The sequence below is a fragment of the Bombus vosnesenskii genome, unplaced genomic scaffold (genome assembly GCF_011952255.1).
Source record: "Bombus vosnesenskii isolate JDL3184/JDL3185 unplaced genomic scaffold, Bvos_JDL3184-5_v1.1 scf7180000014531, whole genome shotgun sequence".
Lineage (NCBI taxonomy): Eukaryota > Metazoa > Arthropoda > Insecta > Hymenoptera > Apidae > Bombus > Bombus vosnesenskii.
Window position 1 is genome coordinate 76 of NW_022883504.1, and position 14,917 is coordinate 14,992.

At 34.8% G+C, this 14,917-nt stretch overlaps 1 protein-coding gene, 1 long non-coding RNA gene and 1 pseudogene across 3 annotated transcripts; 2 read left to right on the forward strand and 1 right to left on the reverse strand.

The window, feature by feature from the left end:
- Nucleotides 1-348: 348 nt before the first annotated feature.
- On the forward strand, nt 349-1,827 carry LOC117239999 (glutathione S-transferase-like). The gene is made up of 3 exons (XM_033505816.1): nt 349-454; nt 766-933; nt 1,215-1,827. Exons 2-3 carry the CDS (start codon nt 789-791, stop codon nt 1,235-1,237), a joined length of 168 nt encoding a protein of 55 aa, XP_033361707.1. The 5' UTR covers nt 349-454; nt 766-788; the 3' UTR covers nt 1,238-1,827.
- Nucleotides 1,828-6,277: 4,450 nt separating this feature from the next.
- LOC117240000 lies at nt 6,278-8,306 on the reverse strand. 2 transcript variants are annotated; one of them, XR_004494611.1, is made up of 4 exons: nt 7,465-8,306; nt 7,064-7,359; nt 6,777-6,981; nt 6,278-6,659 (listed from the first exon to the last, which is right to left on the reverse strand). It is a non-coding gene; the product is annotated as an uncharacterized LOC117240000 (long non-coding RNA). The 2 variants fall into 2 exon arrangements; XR_004494612.1 differs by having other exon boundaries at nt 6,278-6,681.
- A 1,382-nt stretch (nt 8,307-9,688) lies between these two features.
- Nucleotides 9,689-11,671, forward strand: LOC117240001 (annotated as a pseudogene).
- Nucleotides 11,672-14,917: the final 3,246 nt, after the last annotated feature.

A 14,917-nucleotide genomic window follows, 5' to 3' on the forward strand; every position in this document is an offset into this window, starting at 1 on the left:
TTTTCTTATAAACTTTTTTATAAACAATTTCATTGCTATAGAAAAAAAAAATAAATGCCGGTAATATGTCTATCCTACTTAAATAGAAAGTGCAATATTTTGTTATAATATTTGGCGCAAGTTTATATATTATTACATCCAAAAATAATATTCTTTTTATATCTAAGCTATATTAAAATATAAAGATACAAATAGCTATGCGAGTAGTTAGTAGTTGATGCTTTTTACTTAAATTGTCTTATACTTCATAATTTGTAATAATATAATTCTTGTCATCAATGATTCTTTGTTTTTGCTTTGTATATATTATACTTCCAGGAAGATCCCGCTCTATAAATTGACTTATTTCCCAGTTACGGCATTGGCAGAACCAATCCGTTCTTCTTCAGCTATGCTAGTATTCCATTTGAAGATGAACGTATCAAAAAGGACGTCTGGCCAGAAATAAAGCCCTGTAAGCTTAAAATTTAAAGAAATTCTGTTTCTTAAATCTCATCTTTCCTAATTTAACTAAAGTAGCTAAATAAAGTAGAACACAAGTATGCAGAGTATAACAGAGATTATTGTTTACTCTCCATTGCTCTATAAGATATGTGGGAGAACAATAGGTATTGTTAAGGAGACAATGCCCTTTGTTTGCTGATAAATTATCAATAAATTAAATTATATCTTTCCAAAACCGATAACAGGAAGCTAGATATTTAAGAAGCATCATAATCTGTTTGTTCGATAGAATCTTTGATTCTATTAGTTGTATGTTTTTAGTGACTCCTTATGGCCAGCTTCCTATGCTCGTAGCTGATAGAAGGAAGGTTGCTCAGTCTACAGCTATTTGCCGTTACTTAGCCAAACAATATGACTTGGCTGGAAAGACTGACTGGGCAAATCTTCATATTGATGCCACTGTTGATACTATTCATGATATTCGTCATAGTGAGTATCCAGTGCTGTTTTGCATAAATCTTATGAGAATCTTGATAACAGATAGCACATATCTGTTCAGGTATTTATTAGTTGAAATCCGATTTAATATTTGATTTAATCGAACGATACACGTATGTCAACAATACAAGACAAAGGATTGTCAACAATACAAGACAAAGGATTAAAAAGGATTGTAATTCTATCTTCAGTATCATTTAAATTTCGCACAACACTGTATTCAAATTAATATAACATTAGCGAATAGTATTTAACTGAAAACAAATTTTCAGAAATTGCCGCCTTCCACTATTAGGAGGGCGAGAAGGTCAAAGCTGCAAAACGCAAGGCTGCTGAAGAGACGCTGCTGTTCATTTTAGAACGTTTGGACCAGCAAGTGAAGGAAAATGACGGCTACTTCTACGATGATACTCTCTCTTCGGCTGATTTAACATTCGTTGCTCTGCTCGATTATTTGAACTTTATGTGCAAGTCTGATCTGATCGAGAATTACGAGAATCTGAAGCTGCTGGAGAAAAAGGTCCTCCTTCTGCCCAAGATCAAAAACTGGATTGAGAGACGCCCAGTTAGCGAATTCTAAACTTCACGATTGCTTATGGTTTTATAAACGTTTAAAGATTGCGGTCTTAGTGTGTTGAGAGAATGAAGAACGAATCGTGTTGATGGAAGTTTGTATGGAATATACTGATTGCTTTTAACATTCACTAGTTCCAGTTATTACCGATATTTTTGTCATTTAGTTAGGGTTTTCCCTTTAGATTACGTTGTGATAGAGAACTATTATTTGTGTATTCCTACAGAAACATACGAACTATATAAACTGTTGACACGATGTTGTGCTTTTGTATTATAGAGATAATAATAAAACCATCAAACAATCATTAATTATGTTTTTTATTATATTCATTAAGAATTGAAGATTACCTCCTTGGTGATCTTGATAATATCGTATTTTACAAATGTTGAACAAAAAAAATGTATGATTATTTTATTCAATACATTATGAGGGTTGCTTTAAAAAAAATACGAGTTACATATTTCTTTGAAAAAAGCATGATTTTTATCGATACAATAATGTTCTTCTGTTATCGCTTTAAAGTTGAGTACTTCGTTGATTACACGAGAGAACTCGCCTACAGCAAACAAGATACGACCGTGTGTAAAGTAATTAATCTGTTTGCTCGTTGCTAGCTACACATAAGGCTTGCGTAAAAAAGATATGCATTTCAGTTCAGGCGGAGAATTATGTAGGAAGTCATTTTGTCGATCAATAACTTAGTTAATAAAAGATCAAATTTTCATGTACATAAATGTAAGTAACGTTCAAGTATTAATCATTACATACAATTTTTGTATAATTCGATATCTTGGTCACTTACATCTTACAAATGATATATAGATAATATTTATGAGATACGTTGGAGTTATCTTTTAGTTAACGCCATTTTTTCTTGTTTTCTCTGTACTTTTACTATTCTTCCAAAAATATCAAAGGATCGATGACTTCAAATTAAACTAGAATTGCTTCGGTATATTGTCAATCAATGGCTATTTGTATTCACATCTATATCAAAGGAAAACCGATTGCAAAATTAATTACCCTTGCAACTCCGCAATCTGAAACTATGTGTGATCGACCTTGAAGATGACAAATCTCAATGTTTGAAGTAGTACAAAAAGATGATAATTTAATTTCGCTTTATCAAACTGTACAAAATTTGTATACACATACAGAAAAAAAACGGAGTTCAAACATTAATCAACATGAATTATCGGTTATTATTGCTGAGTAATTATTAGGATTAGAGTTTTGGAGTATCGATCGTATCGAGTTTTAACTATCGGTTTCCGCAATTTACTGTTTTTCTAAATTATGTCTAAATGGTATCAGTTTTTGAATATTTTATAGTTTACACTCCAACATACTGACGTAAGCTATCGAAAATAATTGTAAATTATGCAATATCATTTTTTTTATATTTCATAATCTAAATTTTAATCTATTTTTGTATTTAACATCCTTTTTTTATTGTTCTTGTACGTTCTTCAAAAAATCTTAATTTTTTTTTGGATAAAATCTTGTGTGAATTTACAAAAAATACGATTCTTCGTTTAATTTTTTTCCCTTATTGTCTTTACATATTTGGAGTTTAAACGCGTTATAAGTACGTTTTTTTTTTAACATGATTACGTAGAATTCTTATTCTGAATAAATTATTTGTTTCCGCTTCATAACTGTTTCTAAATTACAGTGCATTTAATCTTGAAATGCACAGTAACATTTTATACTTTTTACGTTCTAAGGAATTTTCAGGATCGGTTAAAAATTAAATTACAGTAATGGTAATACTCAATATTAATGTCAGACGTGGATACTTCACTGTTTTGTATAATAATTTGTTATCTTGGCATCGATCAAGGTATTTAATATACAAAGCGTACAGATTAATAAGAATTTTAATTAATCCTTCTTCTATAGTATTCACCGTTCTTTTCGAGCTCGTACCATTTCAAATAGACTTTCGAATAGATTTCAAAGATTTGTCTGTTCAAATAAAACGCGATCTTTTTTATTTCCCTATCAGTCGTCCCGTTACTGTTCCGTAGTTTCCAACAGATTGCAGATTCGTTTAAAAAATATTTGTAACGAAAAACAAACCCACTCGCAGAAATGTTATTCAATATCGCATTTATAACTTTCATAGACATCCTCCTCTCATTGCTATCATTGTAAACAGATTGAAACTTCGTTTGCAAACACTCGCGATTAAAAAAAAAAGAAGAATTAATCTTAAACAATTTTATCTTGTGTTCCATTTATAATTTTCATAATTGTCTTCCCGACGTTGTATCATTTTAAATGGCTTTTTTCTATCCATCTATGTTGCAGCGAGATCAACGGTCCTAATTACTAAATTGCACGATGTGTTCATACAAATTCACTTTTTATGAACGCGATGAAACGAAATGAAACCTAAGTAGAGATTTGTTTTCTCATCAAGTATAACGAGTTTTATACTTTGGATAGATTGCCTCGTTGTGAGAAGGTCTTAATCGTTTATAAGTGCGATTAAGTAATTGCAATAAGTCATATTTTTAAGAAACGTTCTCACATGCTGTCACACACTCTAATTAGAAAAGGATCAAACATTCGGTTTATGATATTATTTGTTTGTAAATCTTCCTGCTTCCGGAAACTTTTTTAAATATGAAAATATTTATATACAAAATTAAATATTTTTTTCAATATCAACACTTCTTGCGTTTATGTTGTCCTAGTCAGAATTATATTATTTCGTGCATCCTGTTGCTTTTTATATGATAGTCCTCCCGTTGGCCGCGGATTCGTTATCAAGCCTGAGGCCCTCGTCACTAGTGTCACTATCGACAATAAAGGTACCCCACCCGCGACCGGACGATGGAGAACTCCAACACGGAATCGCAATCTCCCGCGAGCCCTGCCCGGGAGGGCGCCTCGAGCTCGGACTCGGAATGTGACTCGAGCTCGGCCTGCTCATGAGGGACCACCCCCTGAAAAACAGCGCACTGTATTCTGCCCTAAACCGTGCCCTAGAGGGTCCGGCAGCGTATTGGCTTACGCAGATAATGAACGGCGACGAGCTCACCTGGCAAAATTTTAAGGAACAATTCGCCGCGCACTTCGGTGGCCAAGAAGTAGCAGCCGCGTCGCTAATCAAGGTAGCCGAGGAACTACCGCGGGACGGCGAAACACCAGGAGCGTACGGAAATCGTATCATCACCCTCCTGGGGTCGAAGTGGCGAAATTCAACCAGGGAAGAGGTACTCGCCGCCACCGCCCTCCATCTGCTGGGCTCGCGCGATGAACGTTTTAAACGACTAGCGCTCACGAGTGACATCACGTCGGTGAAACAATTCCAAAGAGAAATGAAGCCCTTCCTATACACGGAGTGGCCAACGCCCCCGCCGTGGAGGTCATTAGCGAGCTCCGGAAACAAACGAGGCAGGTCACCCGCCCCCTGGACCAGGTGTGGCCACTGCGGTATTTACGGACATCCGACATTCGAATGCCGTAAGAGGGCGAAGTGGAAACCGAAGAAGGACCCCCGACGCCCGGAGGAAAGCCGACCGGCTGCACCACCAAAAGCGTTGTGCTTTCACTGCCACATGCCGGGACACATCGCGTCTCGCTGTCCATCGCGGCGAGAAGAAGAACATTGCCCCGAGGACGAGCGCCGGGTCGATGCCTGCGTGGTGGAAGCCCCGATGGGTAGACTAAGCCAGCAGGCCACACACGAGGACGTGTAAGTGTCAGGATGGCCGAGTCGGAGACGAAAGGACGCCGGGGCCCCTCTGGAACTTCAGGACAACACCCTAACCTTGCAACCTAGAGCCTAATATAGCCATAACGAAACAATCGCAAGTATCCAAACCGATAGCAATCGTAGCAATTTGAAGCAAGGTGAGTAACTGATGAGATGACTTTGCATTTGTCTCACCACAGAGACAGACGTTCAAGAATTCATTGTGAAAAGACGAGTACAAACAAGATACGTATGTCTTTCCGTTAAGCGAATGTTACAGTTTGTTTGCAAAAGTCAGTTTTTAGATTATAGAATCGTAGATAGAATTTAGAGGATAGAAACTTTTAGTAGTCACTTTTAGTTTAGTAAAGTCTTATCGACAATAAGCAGACTACGTTATGATACAACGATTCCAACTGAAGATTTCTATCGACATCACGAATTCGATGGCTTCCAAATTTTCTTCTCTGCAATCTCAGACGCTCAACTCGAAAGAATCTTTTAGATCCCCCGACAAACACTCGACTCAGGTTATCTATTATCGTAATCTTCCTACGGGATTTTTTTTAACTGCGTTGCGTTAACGAATAACGGGATAACATCACGTTTCTCTCAACGCCTTTCAACGTTCTACAACTTTTATTCTTTGCAAATCCCTGTCTCTATATGATAAACGCTGGTTATCCGCGGAAGGAGCGAGGACAACGAAGTGTTACTCGATGATCAAAGACAGGAAGATCCTGGTACGCGATAACGTTACTAATTTCCAATTACGATATGTGTGATTACGTAACATCTGCTGTCTGCATAATGCGTTAACGATCCGCGCGTTGATCGCATAAATATAAATCGAAGGGAATGGAATCGCTCGAAACTCATGCAACTATCCGCAGGTGTTTAAAATCGTGTTTCTACACCGCCAACGTAACGTCACGCCAGTCGAATCGAAAAATTATTACTAGACAGAGAAGGTGAACAAAAAACGAGGTAAATAGGCTACCGATTGAATAATATCATAACGATCGTATCTCTGGTTTTGCTCGTCTTTTATATTTGTTTCAAATGTATAAAATATAATCGTATCGATATCGTCCACGATTAAAGCCATCCATGCGCCATCGACGAGGAACGAACGATTATATTTTATCATTTACGCGAATCCTTCTCTTCTCTTCTTTCTCTATTTACGCCCCTCGCCTTGCTTCGTACCGCCGATGATTCACAATTCGATGCACCTGAACAGCTGGAACGTCGCAGATTTTTCCGTACGATAACAAACGTGTTTTTGATGGCCTGCTTTAAACCGTGACGATCGCCATGACGTGCATCAATTGTCGAATGATGTAGTGCGACGATACTCCTACGCAACTTTTTTTTACGCTGTTTTTTCCTCTATTTTTTCTTCCTGTGTGTTATCACATGATCATGGGATACCTGTATAGAAGATGCAAAGAGTCTGTGAAGAATTTACAGATATTTAAGATTATCATAATGATTAAGCAAAAGCTAAGACGCAAAATATTGCTCAAGATGTAATTATGTAATATTTACCCAATTTCTAGAAGACTGTTTATATCTTGTTGTTATTCTTGATATGGAGATAAATATAGTATACTTTATTAAGACCTAGATAAAAGACTTTTTTCTCGTTTCTCTTCTCCTACTTAATCACTAAGAGTTATATAACGTTTATTCGATAATTCTGCTTCTCCTGACCTTTCCACAAATGGTTGTTTATATCTCGACATTCTTGGTACTTTTAATCAAATTTTAATAACAGTACTTTACTCGTCAGAAGTAAATAAAAAAGCTCTAAGTAGAAGCAAGGATTTACTTACCTTTCCTTTCTCGAATCTCAGTTAGCAATGTTGTTCCTCTTGAAAGATTTTCCAAGTTTCCAAGACAATTTCCACGCTGATAACATTGTATATATTTCAAGTATCGTGAACCACAGGAACTTGTTGAGGCAATATTGAAGAAAGCAAAGAGAATGAAGAAATTGTAGGAACTATGAGAGGCTACTCCTTCTTTCACAACTTATTTTCTCTTCGTTTGGGGGGAAAAACACAAATGAATGTAACGGTTGGTTTCATATACGTTTCAGCTATCTGCTACTATCGCATGGAGGAGGATCCTGAAAAGAAGGAAGCGAGGAAGAATCAACTTTTGAACGAAACAATACCATTTTACTTGACTAAATTCGACCAGATTATTGGCGAAAATGAAGGATATATCATACCTTCTATCGTAAGATAGTTTATCCAAATTTAATGTTAAAATTTTTAGTCTTTGTGCAAACTGGGCCATGTTGTCCATAAAAAATTATTGAATCTTTGTTGCGACAAGATAGCTTTAATTGTTGAGAGCAGAGTGTATCTTTAAAATTCACTCCTGTTAGTTTATGTACAAATGAATTTGCCAAGATTTTCAGCTTTTAGATAATTATTCATGTATCTTCCTCATCAAGTTTGATAGAAATTATTACTATCGTAATCAAAGCAAAGATTAAGATATGTAAAATCATTTCTCTGGATATGACATTCTTGTTTAATGAGTGATAAATGATACCATTCGAAATATCATATTTATATAATATATAATGATACTTATAAGTGTAATCACTTAAGTACAGATATCTGAATTTTTCTCACTGTCACTGACATAGATACGTATTATCGTTCCTTAGATTACTTGACCAGTTTATTTCTTTCATCACTGTGTTATTATATAATAATAATAAATAGTCACATTAAATTAATTTAGTATGATTATGTTGTTTAATAATACGTGTTTCATTGCAAAATATTTAGCGATTGAAGGGCTCATAGGAAACATGAAAGTGAAAGAATACTAGAATCTAGAGTTTACGATTTCAATTTCTTTAACGAGATATTTATCATATTACACAATTCCTGTAAATGTATTTGTAATTATATCGCCGAAGAATTGTATTTAATTAAGCTATGAAGTTGTGGAATCGTGAGAAGGATTATTTTTATAGAACTGTCTAATTTCCATTCGACATTGATTCAGGATACACATTACTCTTTTTTACATAATACCAGTTTTGTCATTTTTAATTAACAAACACCTCCAAAGGTTCTAAAATTATCTTCTTTCGAACGGTCAATATCCTTCCACCGGGTAGGACACACCCACAGATCAGTCACTTATTCATCTCGTACATACGCACCAGCGTAACTGCCTTCGTGATAAGTTGTTGGAATAAACGGTGAAATATAACTTACTATACTGTGTCATATTCATTTAATCACCTCTTATCTTAACCGAAACAGGAGAACGATTACTTCGCGGCGTCGATTCACCGAATCGTAGCGAGAATTTACGCCTCTCGCTACTGCGACTGCGTCTCTCCGCGAACGGTCGTAACACATTGATCGACAGAAGTACTAAACTCTAATAACATAAATTTATATATTTTCTACTTCCCAGCCACCAGTTTTATAGATTTTTCTATCTTCTGTACTACTTTTATCCCTTTTATTTTTTCTTACATGAGCTTATTGTAAATTTAATATCATTTGTTCGCAATATTTGTTATTTGTCTTTCCTTCAATTTGAAATTTCGCGCTTCAATGTTGTGTGTTGTTCGACGTTTTATCGAACGATGTTTATCGAACTAGTTTATGAATACATACATAATCATTAAAGAATCTATAAACCTTGCTAGTTTGTTTTTACTAAGTTTTGTTACAGAGAACATGTTCTCATAAATTTTCAACTTTAATTTATGGAAATTTATTAACCTTAAACTATAAAATCATTCAATGAGTCTTTCCGGATGTATTTATGTAGTCATAATTTCACATATCAGCACAGCTCCACCAATAGGATAAGAGTTACGTGGAAGCAACAGGGGGGAAGAAGAACATATATTGATCTAAAGGTTATTTTTGTCTCATTCAAGTTTCTGTTAACCGGCTTGGAAATTTCCTGTGCTTGTTTCGACTTTGAAGTCTTAAAAAAAAAATTGCAAGTAAATAGTATATATATAGTATATATATCCTGAGTCAAAGTTTCTCTTTATAAATAATAAACCGTTTAAAAACTATATTTTGTATGTTTTTTCCTTATTCATAATTAAATAATAAATATGAAATACTTCTACAGAAAGCCGACATCCTTCAATTAACCGAACAGCAGATGATTTAAAAATTAGTAGTTGAAAGAAATAAATGTTATTACATGTTCATAATTGATCGATAAATTTAAGTATACAATTAGAAAATGTTTCTTCTTTATTGATAACTAAATAATACAGATAAGATACAAGATACTTGTACGAAAAGTCGGCGCGTCGTTCAATTAACGGAACAGCAGAGGATTTGAAAATTAGTAGTTGAAAGAAATAAATGTTATCATATGTTTGTAATTGATCGATAAATTTAAGTATGCAATTAGAAAATGTTTCTTAAGTTTGGAAGAATATATAATCATGCTGAATGTTTTGTAGTTACGAAAGTTGTATACAAACATACATTGTACATACGACTAGTAATGGTACTAAATTACTGTTAGAGGGTCTTGGGTGTATAGAACCATATGGTTAAATTAATACTAGAGATAACGAATCGTGCGAATGTAATTAATATTTTGAAATGCGTTGTCTGCATTAATTGATAGTTTTCTTATAAACTTTTTTATAAACAATTTCATTGCTATAGAAAAAAAAATAAATGCCGGTAATATGTCTATCCTACTTAAATAGAAAGTGCAATATTTTGTTATAATATTTGGCGCAAGTTTATATATTATTACATCCAAAAATAATATTCTTTTTATATCTAAGCTATATTAAAATATAAAGATACAAATAGCTATGCGAGTAGTTAGTAGTTGATGCTTTTTACTTAAATTGTCTTATACTTCATAATTTGTAATAATATAATTCTTGTCATCAATGATTCTTTGTTTTTACTTTGTATATATTATACTTCCAGGAAGATCCCGCTCTATAAATTGACTTACTTCCCAGTTACGGCATTGGCAGAACCAATCCGTTCTTCTTCAGCTATGCTAGTATTCCATTTGAAGATGAACGTATCAAAAAGGACGTCTGGCCAGAAATAAAGCCCTGTAAGCTTAAAATTTAAAGAAATTCTGTTTCTTAAATCTCATCTTTCCTAATTTAACTAAAGTAGCTAAATAAAGTAGAACACAATTATGCAGAGTATAACAGAGATTATTGTTTACTCTCCATTGCTCTATAAGATATGTGGGAGAACAATAGGTATTGTTAAGGAGACAATGCCCTTTGTTTGCTGATAAATTATCAATAAATTAAATTATATCTTTCCAAAACAGATAACAGGAAGCTAGATATTTAAGAAGCATCATAATCTGTTTGTTCGATAGAATCTTTGATTCTATTAGTTGTATGTTTTTAGTGACTCCTTATGGCCAGCTTCCTATGCTCGTAGCTGATAGAAGGAAGGTTGCTCAGTCTACAGCTATTTGCCGTTACTTAGCCAAACAATATGACTTAGCTGGAAAGACTGACTGGGCAAATCTTCATATTGATGCCACTGTTGATACTATTCATGATATTCGTCATAGTGAGTATCCAGTGCTGTTTTGCATAAATCTTATGAGAATCTTGATAACAGATAGTACATATCTGTTCAGGTATTTATTAGTTGAAATCCGATTTAATATTTGATTTAATCGAACGATACACGTATGTCAACAATACAAGACAAAGGATTAAAAAGGATTGTAATTCTATCTTCAGTATCATTTAAATTTCGCACAACACTGTATTCAAATTAGTATAACATTAGCGAATAGTATTTAACTGAAAACAAATTTTCAGAAATTGCCGCCTTCCACTATGAGGAGGGCGAGAAGGTCAAAGCTGCAAAACGCAAGGCTGCTGAAGAGACGCTGCTGTTCATTTTAGAACGTTTGGACCAGCAAGTGAAGGAAAATGACGGCTACTTCTACGATGGTACTCTCTCTTGGGCTGATTTAACATTCGTTGCTCTGCTCGATTATTTGAACTTTATGTACAAGTCTGATCTGATCGAGAATTACGAGAATCTGAAGCTGCTGGAGAAAAAGGTCCTCCTTCTGCCCAAGATCAAAAACTGGATTGAGAGACGCCCAGTTAGCGAATTCTAAACTTCACGATTGCTTATGGTTTTATAAGCGTTTAAAGATTGCGGTCTTAGTGTGTTGAGAGAATGAAGAACGAATCGTGTTGATGGAAGTTTGTATGGAATATACTGATTGCTTTTAACATTCATTAGTTCCAGTTATTACCGATATTTTTGTCATTTAGTTAGGGTTTTCCCTTTAGATTACGTTGTGATAGAGAACTATTATTTGTGTATTCCTACAGAAACATACGAACTATATAAACTGTTGACACGATGTTGTGCTTTTGTATTATAGAGATAATAATAAAACCATCAAACAATCATTAATTATGTTTTTTATTATATTCATTAAGAATTGAAGATTACCTCCTTGGTGATCTTGATAATATCGTATTTTACAAATGTTGAACAAAAAAAAATGTATGATTATTTTATTCAATACATTATGAGGGTTGCTTTAAAAAAAATACGAGTTACATATTTCTTTGAAAAAAGCATGATTTTTATCGATACAATAATGTTCTTCTGTTATCGCTTTAAAGTTGAGTACTTCGTTGATTACACGAGAGAACTCGCCTACAGCAAACAAGATACGACCGTGTGTAAAGTAATTAATCTGTTTGCTCGTTGCTAGCTACACATAAGGCTTGCGTAAAAAAAGATATGCATTTCAGTTCAGGCGGAGAATTATGTAGGAAGTCATTTTGTCGATCAATAACTTAGTTAATAAAAGATCAAATTTTCATGTACATAAATGTAAGTAACGTTCAAGTATTAATCATTACATACAATTTTTGTATAATTCGATATCTTGGTCACTTACATCTTACAAATGATATATAGATAATATTTATGAGATACGTTGGAGTTATCTTTTAGTTAACGCCATTTTTTCTTGTTTTCTCTGTACTTTTACTATTCTTCCAAAAATATCAAAGGATCGATGACTTCAAATTAAACTAGAATTGCTTCGGTATATTGTCAATCAATGGCTATTTGTATTCACATCTATATCAAAGGAAAACCGATTGCAAAATTAATTACCCTTGCAACTCCGCAATCTGAAACTATGTGTGATCGACCTTGAAGATGACAAATCTCAATGTTTGAAGTAGTACAAAAAGATGATAATTTAATTTCGCTTTATCAAACTGTACAAAATTTGTATACACATACAGAAAAAAAACGGAGTTCAAACATTAATCAACATGAATTATCGGTTATTATTGCTGAGTAATTATTAGGATTAGAGTTTTGGAGTATCGATCGTATCGAGTTTTAACTATCGGTTTCCGCAATTTACTGTTTTTCTAAATTATGTCTAAATGGTATCAGTTTTTGAATATTTTATAGTTTACACTCCAACATACTGACGTAAGCTATCGAAAATAATTGTAAATTATGCAATATCATTTTTTTTATATTTCATAATCTAAATTTTAATCTATTTTTTGTATTTAACATCCCTTTTTTATTGTTCTTGTACGTTCTTCAAAAAATCTTAATTTTTTTTTGGATAAAATCTTGTGTGAATTTACAAAAAATACGATTCTTCGTTTAATTTTTTTCCCTTATTGTCTTTACATATTTGGAGTTTAAACGCGTTATAAGTACGTTTTTTTTTAACATGATTACGTAGAATTCTTATTCTGAATAAATTATTTGTTTCCGCTTCATAACTGTTTCTAAATTACAGTGCATTTAATCTTGAAATGCACAGTAACATTTTATACTTTTTACGTTCTAAGGAATTTTCAGGATCGGTTAAAAATTAAATTACAGTAATGGTAATACTCAATATTAATGTCAGACGTGGATACTTCACTGTTTTGTATAATAATTTGTTATCTTGGCATCGATCAAGGTATTTAATATACAAAGCGTACAGATTAATAAGAATTTTAATTAATCCTTCTTCTATAGTATTCACCGTTCTTTTCGAGCTCGTACCATTTCAAATAGACTTTCGAATAGATTTCAAAGATTTGTCTGTTCAAATAAAACGCGATCTTTTTTATTTCCCTATCAGTCGTCCCGTTACTGTTCCGTAGTTTCCAACAGATTGCAGATTCGTTTAAAAAATATTTGTAACGAAAAACAAACCCACTCGCAGAAATGTTATTCAATATCGCATTTATAACTTTCATAGACATCCTCCTCTCATTGCTATCATTGTAAACAGATTGAAACTTCGTTTGCAAACACTCGCGATTAAAAAAAAAAAAAAGAAGAATTAATCTTAAACAATTTTATCTTGTGTTCCATTTATAATTTTTATAATTGTCTTCCCGACGTTGTATCATTTTAAATGGCTTTTTTCTATCCATCTATGTTGCAGCGAGATCAACGGTCCTAATTACTAAATTGCACGATGTGTTCATACAAATTCACTTTTTATGAACGCGATGAAACGAAATGAAACCTAAGTAGAGATTTGTTTTCTCATCAAGTATAACGAGTTTTATACTTTGGATAGATTGCCTCGTTGTGAGAAGGTCTTAATCGTTTATAATTGCGATTAAGTAATTGCAATAAGTCATATTTTTAAGAAACGTTCTCACATGCTGTCACACACTCTAATTAGAAAAGGATCAAACATTCGGTTTATGATATTATTTGTTTGTAAATCTTCCTGCTTCCGGAAACTTTTTTAAATATGAAAATATTTATATACAAAATTAAATATTTTTTTCAATATCAACACTTCTTGCGTTTATGTTGTCCTAGTCAGAATTATATTATTTCGTGCATCCTGTTGCTTTTTATATGATAGTCCTCCCGTTGGCCGCGGATTCGTTATCAAGCCTGAGGCCCTCGTCACTAGTGTCACTATCGACAATAAAGGTACCCCACCCGCGACCGGACGATGGAGAACTCCAACACGGAATCGCAATCTCCCGCGAGCCCTGCCCGGGAGGGCGCCTCGAGCTCGGACTCGGAATGTGACTCGAGCTCGGCCTGCTCATGAGGGACCACCCCCTGAAAAACAGCGCACTGTATTCTGCCCTAAACCGTGCCCTAGAGGGTCCGGCAGCGTATTGGCTTACGCAGATAATGAACGGCGACGAGCTCACCTGGCAAAATTTTAAGGAACAATTCGCCGCGCACTTCGGTGGCCAAGAAGTAGCAGCCGCGTCGCTAATCAAGGTAGCCGAGGAACTACCGCGGGACGGCGAAACACCAGGAGCGTACGGAAATCGTATCATCACCCTCCTGGGGTCGAAGTGGCGAAATTCAACCAGGGAAGAGGTACTCGCCGCCACCGCCCTCCATCTGCTGGGCTCGCGCGATGAACGTTTTAAACGACTAGCGCTCACGAGTGACATCACGTCGGTGAAACAATTCCAAAGAGAAATGAAGCCCTTCCTATACACGGAGTGGCCAACGCCCCCGCCGTGGAGGTCATTAGCGAGCTCCGGAAACAAACGAGGCAGGTCACCCGCCCCCTGGACCAGGTGTGGCCACTGCGGTATTTACGGACATCCGACATTCGAATGCCGTAAGAGGGCGAAGTGGAAACCGAAGAAGGACCCCCGACGCCCGGAGGAAAGCCGACCGGCTGCACCACCAAAA

What these genes read in the sequence shown, in the direction of transcription:
- LOC117239999 (XM_033505816.1), top strand. Translation starts at nt 789, where the DNA reads ATGCTCGTAGCTGATAGAAGGAAGGTTGCTCAGTCTACAGCTATTTGC. An exon ending in TATTCATGATATTCGTCATA is followed by an intron (nt 934 to 1,214) that starts GTGAGTATCCAG and finishes ACAAATTTTCAG; the next exon opens with AAATTGCCGCCTTCCACTAT.